General features: G+C 50.7%; 1 protein-coding gene across 2 annotated transcripts; it reads right to left on the bottom strand.

Moving 5' to 3' along the window:
* Nucleotides 1-3,722: 3,722 nt before the first annotated feature.
* Sftpb (surfactant protein B) lies at nt 3,723-15,258 on the bottom strand. 2 transcript variants are annotated; one of them, XM_050132872.1, is made up of 11 exons: nt 15,045-15,258; nt 14,623-14,750; nt 13,683-13,754; nt 13,051-13,176; nt 12,303-12,467; nt 11,994-12,083; nt 9,635-9,749; nt 8,946-9,106; nt 6,972-7,052; nt 6,511-6,588; nt 3,723-5,041 (listed from the first exon to the last, which is right to left on the bottom strand). In XM_050132872.1, exons 1-10 carry the CDS (start codon nt 15,106-15,108, stop codon nt 6,526-6,528), a joined length of 1,065 nt encoding a protein of 354 aa, XP_049988829.1. In that variant the 5' UTR covers nt 15,109-15,258; the 3' UTR covers nt 3,723-5,041; nt 6,511-6,525. The 2 variants fall into 2 exon arrangements, with proteins under 2 accessions (XP_049988829.1, XP_049988828.1); XM_050132871.1 differs by having other exon boundaries at nt 3,729-5,041; nt 9,635-9,818; nt 15,045-15,251.
* Between the last annotated feature and the right edge of the window lie 1,530 nt (nt 15,259-16,788).

Below are 16,788 nucleotides of genomic sequence, written 5' to 3'. Positions count from 1 at the left end.
ACAACCCCTTTGGATGTCAGTGTGGCAATTTCTCAGAAAATTAGGAAACAACCTTCCTCAAGACCCAGCAATACCACTTTTGGGTATATATCCAAAGGATGCTCAATCGTGCCACAAGGACATGTGCTCAACTATGTTCATAGCAGCATTGTTTGTCATAGTCAGAACCTGGAAATAACCTAAATGCCCCTCGATGGAAGAATGGATAAGGAAAATGTGGTACATTTACACAATGGAGTACTACACAGCAGAAAAATAATTTTGGATTTTACAGGCAAATGGATGGAGCTAGAGAACATTTTGAGTGAGGTAACCCAGACACAGAAAGACAATTATCACATGTACTCACTCATAGGTGGTTTTTAAACATAAAGCAAAGAAAGACAGCCTACAAACCACAATCCCAGAGAACTTAGACAACAATGCGGACACTAAGAGAGACTTACATAGATATACTCTACATGGGAAGTAGAAAGTATAAAAAGACAAGATCTCCTGAGTAAGTTGGGAGCATGGAGACCTTGGGGGAGGATGAAGGGGGAGGGGAAAGACAGGGAGGGGAGCAGAGAATCTGCCTGTCTCTGGAATGCTTGGACTAAAGGCTACACTTGGCTCAGTTCCTTATTATTTAGCCTTTCATAGTGACTGACCGTTTAATCTTCCCCTTTCCCTGGAAGTAGCTTATACTTTGTCCTGAGCAGAGCTCTCCTCCTCCCCCTTCCGCTCCTCCTCTCCTCGTCTTTCTCCGGTCCCGGTGTCTCCTCAGAGGTACCACTTGTCTGGACTGATGGCTACTTTTCTGTGCTGGCATTGCCAAGTAAATTCTGACCCTTGGTGGGCATGGGCTGTGACTGCTCTTGCAACACACCATGACAGGGCTCTCTCTGCTGCCCCCATTCCCTCTTTTTGTGTAATTCCAAAGGATTGAAGGCATAGAAGACGCATTGGAGGTTGAAGACAATTTGTGGGTGTCAATCCTCTCCTTCCACCACATGGTTCCCAAGGATCAAATCCGGTTCGTCGTCCATGGCAGCACATGCTTTACCTACCGACCTAGTTTTCTTTCTATTGCTGGAACAAAGACAGTGATCAAAAGCAGCTTGGAAAAGAAGGCTTTATTTATTTGGCTTACACAACCTGATCACAGTTCATTAAGGGAGACTAAAGCAAGCGGCCATGGAGGAATGCTGCCCACTGGCTTGCTCCCTGTGGCTTGCTCAGCCTGTTCTCTTGTACAACCCAAGGCTACCTGCTAAAGAGTAGCACCACCCACAGTGAGCCAGGTCCTTCATAATCAAGATTTCCTCCACAGACTTGCTTACAGGCCAATCTGATGGAGGCAGTCTTTCCCAGGTGACCCTAGCTGTGTCAAGTTAACTGAAAGCCAGCCAGCACACCCACTAAGCCATCCTGTGGCCCTCCCTGGTTGTCGAGAACTGATCCCTCCTGGGACTTCTTTCCAATATATATTATACATATAACATTTTTTAAAAATATTTATTTATTATGTACACAATATTCTGTCTGTGTATATGCCTGCAGGACAGAAGAGGGCACCAGACCCCATTACAGATGGTTGTGAGCCACCATGTGGTTGCTGGGAATTGAACTCAGGACCTTTGGAAGAGCAGGCAGTGTTCTTAACCTCTGAGCCATCTCTCAGCCCCTACATATAACATTTTATATAATATATATGTATATATATGTATATTATAAATATATATATAATATACACACACAGATTCATTAGGTTGACTCACACAATAAGTATCTACTAGGCAGTCCAACAATGACTGCAAACTGGAGAGGTTGAGCTGAGCATCTCGTAGCTGCCCAGTCTGAAACTGGGTGCCTTGTAGTCCCAATCTGGCCTTGGAAGCTGGATCCTGGAGAGTTGCTGGTCTGAAGTCCACAAAGCCAAAACTGTTGAAATAGGAGCAGCGGGGCTGCGTCCCCTACACCCCAGCTGCTTGGCTAGCTCATGCCCGAAATAACAACACACAAACTGTATTCATTTAAGAACTGCTTGGCCCATGAACTCGAGCCCTTACAGGCTAATTCTCACACCTGGACTACCCCATTTCTAATAATGTGTGTAAGCACCCCAAGGTGCGCTTACCGGGAAGATTCTAGCCTCCGTCCATGGTGTCTCTGCTCCAGAGAGCAGAGTTGTCGAGTCTCTCCGGGCGCAGAGCAGAGTCTGACCTCACTTCCTTTTCCGCCCAGAATTCTATTCTGTTTACTCCTCCCATCTATGTTCTAACCTATCAGGGCCAGCCAAGCAGTTTCTTTTATTGCTCAGCCAATGAAATCAACAGATTGATATGACACTCCCACATCACAAAACAGTTCCGTTCAGTGAAGGATAGTGGTGGCGGTCACAGTAGAAACAGAGTTGATGCATTTGCCAGCCAGGAGTAAAGCAGTCAGGCAAAAATAGCTGCGATCTCCCTTCAGGCTCTCATCCTCATGCTTTGGCTCATTTTCCCAACCCAGCTACATCGCTGCTTTTTAAAGGTAAAATATCCCCATTACTGCACTCCGTTGCCTGAGTGCAGTAATGAAAACAGTGACTTTTAAGACAACAATGTGTTGTACATTTATGAAATACCTATTGTGAAGTTTAAGTTTAGAGGCCAAGGATTTGCATTTCATCTGCTGTCTCAGAGCAGGGTGAGCAGAAAGTTTGCACTGGTGCTTGGGTGGTGGGGTGGAGCCAGAGGGTCTGGAGTGCGGGAAGAATTAAGTATACTGTTGGAATATGCATATGGTCACAGTGCCTCCCTTGGGGTTGGTAAGATTGAATATCATGGGTCTGTTTTTGTTTGTATTTTCTAGATTGTTTTTAACAAATGTAGTTTTTTGTAATTAGAAACATGGCAAAAGTTTATACATACATACAAACACACACATATGAAAATGAATGAAATTTATGCCTTGACAATGCTGAAGCATGCATGGGCAGCCCATATATGGCGGTTCTGCTGAAGTTGTCCATGTATTGGGTTTCATGGTCTAAGTTGATGAAGACGATACACACTTTTTTTTTTTCTTTTTTTTTTTTTTTTTTTTTTTTTTTGAGACAGGGCTTCTCTAGCTTTGGGGCCTGCCCTGGAACTAGCTCTGTAGACCAGGCTGGCCTCTAACTCATGGAGATCCACCTGCCTCTGCCTCCTGAGTGCTGGGATTAAAGGCGTGTGCCACCACTGCCCGGCCACACATATATATGTATGTGTATGTACACACACACACACATACACCTGGCATTTAGATTTTTAGTACTGAAGATTGAATTTTTTAGATTCACCTGTTTTATGTGTATGAATGTTTGGCCTGCATGTGTGCTTGTGCATCAGGCACTTGTCTGGTGCCCTTGGAGGTCAGAAGAGGGCATCGGATCCTCTGAAACTAGAGTTGCAGATGGTGAGCTGCCATGTGGGTGCTGGCAATCAAACCCACGCTCCCTGAAAGAGAAAAGTTCTCTAAGCTGCTGAACTCCCCAGCCTCTCATTTGCTTATTTTGATATTTTGGCACCTTCAGCTCACCTTAAAAAGTAAGCTTCTGGGGAAAGAGGAGGCAGCAGGAGGGTGCCAGGCTGGAGCAGGGAGGGGGGCAGTGGATGGGGACCCCTGCTCTGGAGGGCCGAGAAAGAGGTGCGCCCCGGCCCTGCTGACATTAGGTTGAGGCTCTGACTCCTGCCGCTCCTTTAAAGACACGGTTTTCTTCCTTTGCACAGGGGAACAGGATTTTATTAGTTGTGATCCAGGCATAGTGTTAGCATGGGAGCTGGTCCCTGTATGCACAGTCCTCACTAATCTTAGATATCGGGGCAGACATGGAATCACTCCCAGGACTGTAAACTTACAAAAAGACAGGAGAATCTAGCCCTCTTTCCATGCCCTTTGTTTTCAGTGCTGGGATAAAACCTGGGGTCTAGAGCGTGCTAAGTCAGTGCTCCACCACTAAGCTATACCGTCAGCTCCAGAAGCCCTTTCTAGAAGAAGCCCTAGCAGAGAGCTCCTCAAATACGGAACCATAATGGCCAGCACATGCAATGCTCACCCTCACCCAGGTCAGGGATTTCCTGACTCAAGAGTAAATGATCATTATTATGTGTATGTTTATAACGGCGGGGGTAGGGTGGGGTGGGACACATGTGTACCATGGCATAAGTCTGGAGGTCAGGGGGATAACTTTTGGGAGCCAACTCTCCTACCATCTTGGGTTCCAGGGATCATCAGGCTTGGGCAGCAAATATCTCTATCTGCTGAACCATGCCACTGGCCAAATTTTTAAATTAAATGTGCATGCATGTTTGTATTTATATGTGGGGGGGGGAGGTCCATGTAGAGGCCAAAGGACAACTAGAAGTTGGTTCTCTCCTCCTCCCATGTGGATCGTGGGGCTCAGACTCAGACCATCAGCCTGGGGCAGTCAGCTTTTACTCGCCAAAGCATCTCACCAGTCCTTCCTGGTTTGGGTTTTTATTCTCTTTTTTGAAAAAGCACAAGCTGAGAATTTCATAATGCCTATGTCTGTGTTTTGGACTGTTTGTGCCTTGTTTCACTTAAAAAAAAGAAAGCTCTATATCACAGGCTGTAGTCTCCAAGTGCTGAGATTGTGGCCAAGAGACATCATGACACCGCCTTCAAACTTGTTTGTGTGTTTGTTTTCCGTTTTAGTGCTGGGAATTCAGCCCAGGTTCTGCATGCTAGGAAAGTGTTCTCTACTGAGCCTCACCCATGACCCTTACAACACTTCAGGTTCCCATTTTTATTCTTCCGAAGCTTGCATTTCATAGAAGCCTTAGCAAGAGGTTGATGAGGCCAGACTCAGGCTTCTCCTTGCTGTCTTCTGGGAGCCATGGCAGTTTCTTCCCAGTCCCTGGGGGCGTAGGAGCTGTAGGAGCTGGGCATGGCTCTGCTGGATGTGAAGACCTGAAGCCCCATGAAGGCTTCCAGAAGACTGCTGTGCCTCATCCCCGAAGGGCTGTGGCAGCGTGGGGCACGCAGGCTGACAGAGGGCTGAGGGCACAGGGTGCTGTGAGGAAGGAAGTAGGGGGTTTAGGGTAGGAGGTGAGGCTTCTGGGCGGTGGGGAGTAGCTGCTGGGTCTGGGGCCTGTTGTGATGGCAGCTGCTCAGAAGAGCCGGAGCCCCTTCACTGGGCCACTTGTAGCTTGAGTAGTTGTGGCAATTTGAAAGAAAATGGCCCCCAAAGGGAGCAGTATTATTTGGAGGTGTGGCTTTGTTGGAAGAAGTATGTCACTGTGGAGGTGGGCTCTGAGGTCTCTATATGTTCAAGCCACACCCAATGTCTCACACTTCCTCTCTGCTGCTGATCAAGATGTAGGACTCTCAGCTCTAGCACCATGTCTGCCTTTACCTCACCCGTGTCGTACCACGATGATAATGGACTAAACTTCTGAAACTGTAAGCCACCCCATTAATTGTTTTTCTCTATCAGAGTTGCTGTGGTGTTGGTGCACGCCTTTATTCCCAGCACTCTAGAGGCAGAGGCAGGTGGATCTCTGTGAGTTCGAGGCCAGCCTGGTCTGCAAGAGCTAGTTCCCGGGGCAGACTTCAAAGCTACAGAGAAACCCTGTCTCGAAAGACCACAAAAACAGACAAACAAACAACAACAACAAAGAGTTGCTCTGGACATAGTGTCTCTTCACAGCAACAGAAACCTAAGACACTAGTGATATCTCAAGAGGGGACTGTGCATTTTGTCTGGGGGCCCACAGCCTGTTGATGGCAGGATTGGGACCAGAGCTCAGGTCACCTCACTCTTCCTGCTTCAGCAGGCAAGGCTGGAACCCTGGGAACCGGGGAAAAGACGACTCTCATCTTGGCAGCCTCCCTCGCTCCAGGTGCCCAGATGGACTTAATAGGGAAGGGCATATTAGACTGGTCCCTGAGAGACTTAGTGAGAGTGCCCCCTGCCCACAGGGACTGCCAGTGCAGTCGTGTGAACAGATGGTAAACCACACAGTGAGGGGCTAGCCTGGAGTACACTGTGACCCGGACCCAGATCACTATCAGGCAGGGTCCCTTGAGAGACCACTGTTGCCCTTCATCCCCCGGGTCATTTCCTGACTCTGGTGTTAGAGCCACTCCTGGCTTAGAAAACAGTGACCTGGAAAGTTATTGGCTGCAGAGAGGATGGAGTCAGGTGACCATGGTACTCTTGGCATCTGAGGGAGTGGGGACAGCTTAGACAGTGAAGCATGATTTCCCCTGAGGTCTAAGAAAGTTTGAGTTTAGCTCGAATATGTGATATCCTTAAGGTCAGGCAGTCCAGATATGAGGAGGCCGTGGATAGAAACTGTGGAGGACTGGATGGGGTGAGAAGGGCAAGGAGTGACAATAGGTCAAAAACCCAAAACAGCCAAACAAAAAAGCCTTTTCTTGATGGGGCCACTGGAGACCCTCAGAAGCCGGGAGCTGGGCCTGGGAGAGAGGTAGGGTAACACAGTCCACAGAAGGGGCAGGATTGGGGCTGGGACTTACCTGGAGACCGAGTTCTCAGAGGTGCGGGCTTTGGAAGCATTGCAGAGGACTGGCCAGGGCCTCACACACTCCCAGAGCCTGCCAGAGACAGCAGCGGGTATGGAGACAGCTCTCACTTCAGACCCGCTGCCTGGATACGACCTTCAGGACCTGTGGTGCCACTCTCCAAGACATGGCCTCTGGGACCCCCCCATCCTGAACTATAACCCCACCACCAGACACACACTGGCCACTGAACACAACCACAGCCCTCAGCTGTCTACCCCGCCGTCTGTTTGCTCCCCTTCCACCTTATTGTGTTAGGGTTTTTGCTGCTCTGTTCTGTGGGTGCAACTAGTGCTGGATTGCTGCACCTGGGCTGCCGGGCTTTAAGATATGGGGTTCCTAGGATCCTGAACCATGGGAGGTGGGGCTCCAGGAGCAGAGAGAAATCCCAGGACCAGCCAAAGGGGTGGGGGTACCTGGCAGGTGGTATGGGCATTCCGGCTCCTGGGCACCAGGACCAGCAGCTGGGGTGTGTGCCGTTCCACAAACTGCTCACACTGAGAAAAGACAGATAGACAATATGTAGGTCCCAGTCTATGGCAGGACTTCTCTGTTCTGTAGTCCTGGCCTTCTTACCTCCCCTGGCTACTCCATTCCTTCTGACGGTGGGCATGCGTCTGTCAGTGCCTGGCTGACCTTTCAGACTCTATCTAAGGACTGGAGAGATGGCTCAGTGGATGTGATACTTGTCCCCCTTTGGAGGACCTGACAGAGGGGCTCATAACCATCCTTAACTCCAGTTCCAGGTAATCTGCTGGCCTCTTGCAGCCTCTCTGGGCACCGCACATACATGGTGCCCATACATGTATAAACATGAAACACATACACATGAAAAAAAAAAAGACCCCACCTAAGCCTGATTGGCTGCAACAGGTTTCTGTGGGGAAGGCAGGGCCCTGGAGCTGGCTTCTGGGAAGAGATTCGTGGGCTTGCCTCACTCACATCAGTTCATGTTTGCCCAGCATGCATGAGGCCGTCAGTTTAAACTGCCTGGAGCACACAAAGCTGAGCATAGTGGTACACGCCTGAGGTCTCAGTACAAAGGAGGTGGAGGCAGGAGGATCAGAAGATCCTTCAGTGTCAGGTTAGGTTACACGAGACCCTCTTTCTTTTTTTCCGTTTATTTATTTAAGATTTCTGTCTTTTCCCCGCCACCGCCTCCCAATTCCCTCCCCCTCCCCCAATCAAGTCCCTCTCCCTCTTCAGCCCAAAGAGCAATCAGGGTTCCCTGCCCTGTGGGAAGTCCAAGGACCACCCACCTCCATCCAGGTCTAGTAAGGTGAGCATCCAAACTGCCCCCACAAAGCCAGTACGTGCAGTAGGATCAAAAACCCATTGCCATTGTTCTTGAGTTCTCAGTAGTCCTCATTGTTCGCTATGTTCAGCGAGTCCAGTTTTATCCTTCTAAAGGAAGTACTTTTCTACTTTGGTGAGGGAATTTATCGTAGGTTACAGAACCATAAATCTCAGTTCTTCTTTTAAAATGTCTTTTGCTTGTTTTGTGTTTTGAGGCAGGTTTCTCTGGGCAGCCCTAACTTCCCTGGAACCCATTCTGTAGACCAGGCTGGCTTCTAACGCAGAGATCTGCCTGCTTCTGCTTCCTGAGTGCTGGACTAAAGGCATGCACCATCGCCGCCTGGCTTTGAAATGTCTTAAAATTGTGTTTTATTTATTTATACGTGTGTGGGCACACGTGTTCTCAGAAGGACAGCTCACAGGAGTTGATTCTTCGCTTTCACCATAAGGATTTCAGGGATCAAACTTAGGTTGTCAGACTTGGAGGCAGTACCAGTGAGCCATCTCACTCAGTCCCCTCCCCCTTTCCTCTTGTTCTCTTCCCTTTCTATCTCCTTTTCCCAGACAAGGTCTCATGTAGCCCAGGCTGACCCTGAGCTCATTCTTTATATAGCTGAGGCTGGCTTTGAACTCCTGATTCTCCTTCGTCAGCTTTCCAAATGCTAGGATCACAGGCCCCCACTACCACACTCAGCTTCTAGCCCTCACGTACAGGTGGACTGCTCCCAGCTGAGTTACAGAGTGAGCAGGCAGGGACAGGGAGGATCCTGGGAGAAGGCTGAGTTCTTTTCCTGCTCCAGCTGGCCCTGGTTTTGCTCATTTTCCGTTGCCTATTAGACACTGTCAGATGCTGCCCACCATGGGGGTTGCATGTGGCCCACCAGGGACACAGGGTGGCAAGCACACTGGGGTGATACCAAGAAAGGACAGCGTGACCCTTTTCTACTGGGACTAATAGCACTTTGAACTTGGCCCATGAAGAAGGCCTGTTGATGGCTGGGATCCAGTCCAAGTCCTGGGTGTCTCCGGCTACAAAGCCTCTTCTGGTTCAGCCACAACCACGCGTAAGTCCTACTCGTGTGCCCACCCTGTACCTTTTGCCTGTCCAGCCAGAAGCGAAGGCAGGCCTGGCGCATTGTCTGCGGCATCGCCTCTTCACTTGCGTTCCAAGCCCTGGTGATCACGGCCTTGCAGAGGTGGCACTCAGTGTCTTGTAGCAGCCATTCTTCCACCGGGGAGTCCAAAGCCTGGAGGGCTAAAGGGAAAACAGTCAAAACTGTACTTCAGGGTGGGCGTGGTGGCACATACCTTGCCACGCCAGCACTTGAGGCTGAGGCAGGAGGATCACACCAAGCTTGAGGCCTGTCTCTGCTCTGTAGTGAGACTGTTTTAATCCTTTTCCCAAAGCTGACATACACAAGTGTTGGTTCTGGGGCTGGAGAGATGGTTCATTGGTTAAGAGTACTGGCTGCTCTTCCAGAGGACCTGGGTTCAATTCCCAGAGCCCACATGGTGGCGCACAACTGTCAGTTATTCCCATTATAGAGGATTCAGTTTCCTTTACGGCCTCTGTGGGAACCAGGCACACCCAGGGCATATAGATGTAGATGCTTGCAAAACACACATACCCATACAAATAAATATATAAATAGTTAAAAAAAAAAACAGTGTTGGTTCCTGTCCCCCACCTTGTCCATGTACCCTCCTCCTCTATATGTGCACTGTAGCTATAAGTCAGGAAGAGGACCAAAGGAGGAGGGGTGGGGGATGAGAGCAGACTTACCTGGGTCGATGACGTTCTCAGTGGCGCATCGGAGGACGAGGCCGCAGACTAGCTGGGGCACCACACGGCCCAGCAGTGCATCAAGTAGGAGGACTGTATAGCGCTCAGCCAGGCACTGGCAGATGCCCCCCACCACCAGGGGTACCACGTGGCACACCTGGGCCACAGCCACGGCCAGCACACCCTGGGGTGGAGGTGGAGAAAGGACAGCATGGGACCTTCCTCTGGCATATGAATGGGCACCCCAGGCACACCCCTTTCTCCCTTCTAGGAAGGCGAGGCGTGCTGTCCACAGGCCACTGAGCATCCGAGACAGCAGTGACTCAGGGGCGCACCTGGAGTCTTTGAGAGAGGCAGCAGTTGACACCAGACCCAGATCTGACTCCAATTGCTTTAGAGCCGCTTGAAAGGGGCAGCAAGGCCAAGGCTTCTGACAGCCTGGCCCAAAGCTAGAACTCCAAGCCCATTTCCTGAGCCAGGGCCACCCTACTTCCCCGTGGTCATCCATCAGGAAGACAGACAGTTCCTTTCATTGGGCCAGACAGGGTCTTTAAGAGCCCCTGGGAAAGCCACGCTTCTCCTACCTCTCGCCAACTTCAGACAACCTCTAAGCTGAAGGGCAGCAGAGGCCACAGATGTGTGGCTCTTTCCTTTATTCAGCCCATGTGACAAGCTAGCCCCAGTGCCAGGAGGTTGAGAAAGGAAGAGGGCTCAGTGTATGGACACCTCTGGAGTGTGCGGTACTTCAGAAATGGGGCACGCTGCTTAAGGCATCAACCCACACATCATCAACCCACACATGGCTCTCCTCCTGTTATGGTCACTGTATAAGTCAACAGTCACTGTAGTCAGTGAACAAGCTGTTCACTGGTGACCTGGGCTCCACCCTGGGCTACCTCCCTGGCCTTATCCTCTCTCTGGTCCCTGCTGTCTGGAGATGATGCTAAAATGGCTTCTGACCTTAGGAAGCCTCTCTGGGCCTGCTCCCCTTTCTGGAACACTTCAGCCCTGCATCCTCTGCCCAGCTCTCATCCTACCTGGCCATTCAGCAGTTTTCTGATCAAGTGAACACCCTTCCCTGACAACAGACCCCCCACTTTGCTGACTGTTCCCTCTCAGCTCTTCTGCCACTGTTTCCACCCGTCCACACCTTGTCTCTTCATGCTTTTTCTCGGTTCTTGATTCAGTCTTCCGCCGGTGATGCTCAGGCTGGTTTGACTGGTCGTTTGTTTGTTTATGCATGTGCATGTTCTTGTATATGTTCTTGTGTGTGCAGGCATGTGGAGGTCAGAGGTCAATGTAGTGTCTTCCTTAGTCAATCCCCACCTTATCGTTTTTTTAAAGATTTATTTTTATTTATATATATGTGTGTATCTGAGTATATGTATGCTACATATGTGCGGGTACCCATGGTGCCAGAAGAGGGCGTTGGATTCCCCAGATCAGGAGTTGCCTGACAGGGGTGTTGGGAACCCAGCTCAGCCCTCTGGAAAAGCAGCAAGTGCTCTTAACTGTTGAGCCATATCTCCAGCCCTTCTAACTTGTTTTTCGAGACAAGGTTCCTTACTAACCCTGGAGCTCACCCATTGGGCTACGCTGACTGGCCAGCAAGCTCCAGGGAGCTGCCCATTTCTGCCTCCCTGGTGCATAGATTTCCAAGCGTGCATTGCTATCCCCGACTTTTTATGGATGCTGAGGATCTGAACTCAGGTGCAGCCAGGATGTTTCTCACTGAGCCATCTTCCTAGCTCCCTGAGCTCCTTCCTTCTTGATGGATGTCTTTGGCTCATCAGGACCTTGCTTCTGCCTGGATCTTGTCTTAATTGTTACTTCTTCAGAGCCTCCCCTGGCCTAATTCCCATGATTTCATCTGCGTGACCCCTCAGCTCACGGGGTCTATAATCTGCACCTTCTTTCCACAACACAGGCTTCAGAAAGGTGGGGATGTGTGCCCTGCTGTGGATCTTTAGTGACTCCATTTGGGCAGTGTTTATAGGGCATGACCATTTGTGGGCAGGACAGCCCAGGGCTGATGAGGCCACTGGGAGAAGCCACCATGGGTTTGGAGCACAGAGGGATGGAGATTACTGGTGGACATTCAGATTTGGAGAAATTAATGCATTCTTTTACTACAGGGACCATCAGGGCTTCTCAGCCTTCAGATGGTGAGCTCCTGGAAGAGAAGGCTGACCCTGACAGACTCTCCTGTACCTGAGCCTTAGGTTCCTTGGGTATGGACAAGGCGTGGGTGTCTCCTCACCTACCTCCTCACAGCTTTCTTGGTGTGTGGAGGTGAGGGAAGGTGCAGCTATTAGGGACCCTCCTGAGCTCCGTGGGGTTCTGGGCACTGAGGCCTTACCTTGGGAATCACAGTTTGGACCCGCTTGATCAGAGTTCTGCAAAGCCAGCAGAAGGGCAGAGGGATGGGGAGCTGCTGCTCAGAGAGGTCCTGAGGAAGGAAGGGGTGAGGTGGGGTTAAGGTTGGTGCTTTCGGAGCCCTGCCGGTTTCACCTTGCCTTCTCTTCCTCCTACTTTAGGCTCTGCCTGGTGCTTTTTGTCTCTTTCCAGCTCTGCCCTTCTGGGTGCTCACGTGTCTCAGTGGCCACTTTAGCCTTCGGGATTTCCCACAAGCGGCTGTTGGCGGGTGAGGTGGGGAGGGTTGACTTACCTGTGTGTGAGGCCCAGGCCTTGCCAAGAGGGCCCCTGGCAGCGCAGGGAGGACCAGCTTGTTCAGCAGAGGATCTGGAATAGCATCTTGCATCCCTGAATCCTGTTCTAATTTAGCCTGTCCCAGTGGGCACAGGCCCACATGCTTGCAGATAGCCTTTGGGTTCTAGGGCACAGAAAGGTAAGGGCTGTTAGGATCAGGAGGGAACCCCTCACTGCCCAGGCTCTATTCAGGGACAAGGATCACAGTCTTTGAGCCTGAACTTTTGGGAAGCAGGCTGGGTGAGAGGCTCCATCTTAGGATTCCAGGGAAGGGGCAAAGATAGATGGGATGATGTAGGGCCGTGGGGCAGGTGTCTGGAAAAGTGTGAATGCGTGTGAGCATATGGTGTGAGAATAAATAAGAATAAGGGTGTGTGAGAGAGAGGGGATGGAGGGCATGTCTGGATGTCTGCAGTATGTTATTGAGCAGGTATACCTGATCTGGGTGTCTGGATGAAGGAACTGAGTTTCTTATAACTGTAGTGGGAAGTGTGTGTGTGTGTGTGTGTGTGTGTGTGTGTGTGTGTGTGTAGGTATGGATATGGGTGTTTGTGTATATGACTGTGTGGGTGCTGTGTATGTATCTGGTTGAATGTTCTCTCTCTATTTCCGTGTGTGTATGTGTGTTGGGGCCACTTATACAGGAAAGTGACCACTTAGGCACGTGAGCTGTGTGGCGGGTGTGGCAGGCAGGTCGGGGTCCTCACTATCTGGCTCTGGAAGTAGTCGATAACCAGGGGCAGGTAGACATCCAGCACTTTTCGACACCGGGGCACGAGCAGCTTCAAGGGGAGGATATCACATTCTTGTTCCAGGAACTTCCGGATTGTGTCCTGGGAGGGCAGAGAAGGGACGGATAACCTGGCTTTTGTGAGGTCTGCCCCACCAGAGTCTCCTGATGCAAGACCTCCACAATGGGTGTGTGTGGGCAAGTGTGTGTGTGAGTGCATGCAAGACCTCCACCGGAGCACACTGGGTGTGTGTGGGCAAGTGTGTGTGTGAGTGCATGCAAGACCTCCACCAGAGCACACTGGGTGTGTGTGGCCTCGGCTCACCAAGGCCAGAGGTGTCAGATCATCCTGGAGTGACTGCGGTCCTAAGCTGTCTGAGGTGGGTGCTGGGAACCGAACTCAGGTCTTCTAGAACATATGTACTCTTAGCCATGGAGCCATCTTTCCACCCCCTAAGCTCAGTTTTATGAACCTATCCTTGGGTGGATGAATCCACATGGAGGCCTCACCTCAGCCTAGAAACACCTTCTGGGGAGCTTGCTCCTTCTCCTCACTTTGCCCCTCATCCCTTGTCCCCCAAACTTCATCCAGGGTCTGGTTCCCATTACCTGGAAAATGTCTTCCTTGGTCATCTTTATGAGGAGGTGGACAATATCCTCACACTCTTGGCACAGGTCATTCTGGAAAAAGGGTCTCAAGTGGAGCAAAAGAGTTGAGGTGTGCTCCTAGCTCCAGGGAGCGTGACTTTCTCAGACACAGGCTGACAGATCCCTCTAAGGCATAAGTATCTGCCCCTCATCCAATCTCATACTGTTGTGTAGATTCTATCCCATTCCATTTGGTCCATCTCATTTTATCCCATCTTCTCTGTTGCGTCCCATCCCATCCATCCAGTTCCATCCTATCCTACCCCTTCCCATCCCGTCCATCCCATCCTATTCCATCCCACCCACCCCATCCCATCCCATCCCATCCCATCTATCCTATTCCATCCCATCCTATTCATTCCACCAATCTTATCCCATCTACCCCATCCCATCCCACCAATCCTATCCCATCCATCCCATCCCATCCATCCCATCCCATCCATCTCACCCCATCCATCCCATCCTATCCCATCTATCCCATCCCATCCATCCCATCCCATCCATCTCACCCCATCCATCCCATCCCATCCCATCTATCCCATCCCATCCATCCCATCCCATCCATCCAGTTCCATCCTATCCTACACCTTCCCATCCCATCCATCCCATCCTATTCCCCCCACCCATTTCATCCCAGCTCGTTCCATCTAACCCCCCATCCATCCAGCTCACTGCACTCTTTCCCAGTTTTTATCAGCCTCTCCCATCCATTCACCCTGTTTCGGGTCACCACATCTATTTCATTCTGTTCAGTTCCACCCATCATTTTATGCCATACTATGCAATACCATCCTCCACACCACCCCAGCCTCTGCGGGAACCTCATTTCCCTTATGCCCATTCAGAGCCCACCCTGGTATTCCTCCTTTCCAGATCCCCAGTGCACCCTAGCGCTACTCACAGCTCCTGCATGTCCCCAGACTTCCTGTAGGCAGTGCCCCAGGGCTCGGCACTGCACTGCTTGCTCCAGGTTTTGGCACCAGAATTTAGGACCCTGTGCACAGTCTGGGGATGAGGCCGACCCGACAGCTATAGTAGGGGTCAGAACAGCCTTCATCAGGATCCAGGATACACTTGGCACTCTGCCTCCATCCCACCTCCGACTCAGTTTCATTGCAAATGGGTGACCATTACTTATGTCAATCATCTGAGTCCTCCTGCCTCAGTATCCACCAACTGACCTTGGACAAGCCCCTAGGGCCTCTCTGGGTCAGCTGACTTGTCTTTAAATTCAGGAATATGTGCAGCCTGGGGTTGTCCTAGGCACAGAACTGGCTCAGTAAGTGATGGAGATGCCCCTATGAGGGAGGCTGGGAGACTCACCTGCACCTGGGCTGCAGAGTGTGGGCAGCAGCAGCAACCACTGCAGTAGATGTGACTTGGCCATAGTTGCCTACTGCTTGGCACGCTATTTGAGGCATGCTCTTATAGTGGGGGAGAGGACCTGGGGGCCGGACTCCATGGGAGCAAGCTGACCTCAGTGTTTGCCTGGGTCTCGAGAACCCTCCAGGTGTTTGATCCCAAGCCTTCTCAGCAGGGTCATGTCTGTCACCTCCCCTGTGCTGGCTGCTGTTCCTCTTCCTTTCTCTTGCCCTCCTCCCCAGTTTCTGCAGCCTGTCTCTCTGCTCATCCCCAAGGGGGTCTTGCTTAATCCCAACTCTCTGTGCAAGGGATGTTGAGGCAGGGCTGTGAGTGGGGTGAGAATGACCCTCTCCAGCCCCACCCCAGGCTTCTCAATCTGCAGTCCTTATGCAATGCTTTTGAGAGCTTCCTGCCTGCCTCTTGATACAGGGTAAGTGTCGGAAGGGCACACCCAGGGTCCTCCTGGGGCTGCCTAACCCCCACTCCCTCCTTACTTTAATTATTCTCTGATTCTATAGACTCCAGTTGGTGCTAGTGGGAAGAAATTCAGACAAAACAAGATAATAATGCCCTGTGAGGCTGAGGCAGGGACCAGAGTCTGGGAGGATTTCTGTTTCCCCTGTGGCTCGCAGGTAGCTTTGTCCAGAAGCAGATCCTTATGTTCCCTTAACCACCCTTCCTGGGTATGAGATGGGGCTCCCCTGAGGCCGTGTCCCCACCTGACTGGGCCCCAGCGAGACAAGAGTGGGCAGGAGGATACTGCTGTGCCCCACCCATCAGAATCCCCTTCTCGGATTCCTGCCCTGGCTTTCTCCTTGGGAAGTGCTCCAGTGCTCCCAGGCTGGGGAGGGTGGGAGCTAGTCCCGCGATGAGACCAAGTAGCTGGACGCACGACGGTAAATGGTAAAGAGACATACTGGCAGTGGCTCACGGATTCATATGGTTTCTATTGGCTTCAAGGCCTAGCCACCGTGCGAACAGTTGCCACAGTGAGGATTAACCGAGGCTGTGTAAAAATGTGTGACCAGAGATCATGAGCCCAGTGGCTTGTCTAAAATCAGGGTAAGTTTGAGGCCAACTTGATCTACATAGCAAGTTCCAGACTAGACAGGGTTACAAAGGGAGCCTGTCTCACCCTTCCTGACCCCAAAGGCAGTTTGTTGTTATTTATTATTATTACTGTTGTTAGTTATTAAGACAGTATTGAGTCCAAACTGAATTCAAAGTCATTATGCAGCCAAAGCTGACCTTAAATTTCTGATTTTCTGCTTTGCCTCCTGAGTGCTGAAATTACAGGTGTGCACCATCACACCTAGTTATATCTGCGCTGCTGGGGATTGAACCCAGGTCTTTGTGCACAGTAGGCAAGCAGTCTATCCCTGAACTATATTCCCGGCTCATGAATTAGCCTCAGCCTTGGATCGATTGGTTTCCATTTTGCCTCTCGCCAGTCCTGTAAGAAGGCCACTGACACCCAGACATCCAACCCTGTTGAGAATCTACCTCTGGAACTCATCAATACCCACAATGGTCTGCAGCTCACAGAGATCCACCTGCACCTGCCTCTGCCTTCTGAATGCTGGGATTAAGGGAACACACTATTATGCCTGGCTACATGTATATTTATTGTAAATGTTTTTATGTAAGTCATAATAACCAAGACTGCCATTTACAGGTCTGGAGAGGCTCCGGTTATGAGCACTGG

The sequence above is a fragment of the Alexandromys fortis genome, unplaced genomic scaffold (genome assembly GCF_014885135.2).
Source record: "Alexandromys fortis isolate MF-2015 unplaced genomic scaffold, M_Fortis_MF-2015_v1.1 scaffold_397, whole genome shotgun sequence".
NCBI lineage: Eukaryota > Metazoa > Chordata > Mammalia > Rodentia > Cricetidae > Alexandromys > Alexandromys fortis.
The sequence above is the reverse complement of the archived record's forward strand: the minus strand, read 5'-3'. Positions and strand labels throughout refer to the sequence as shown.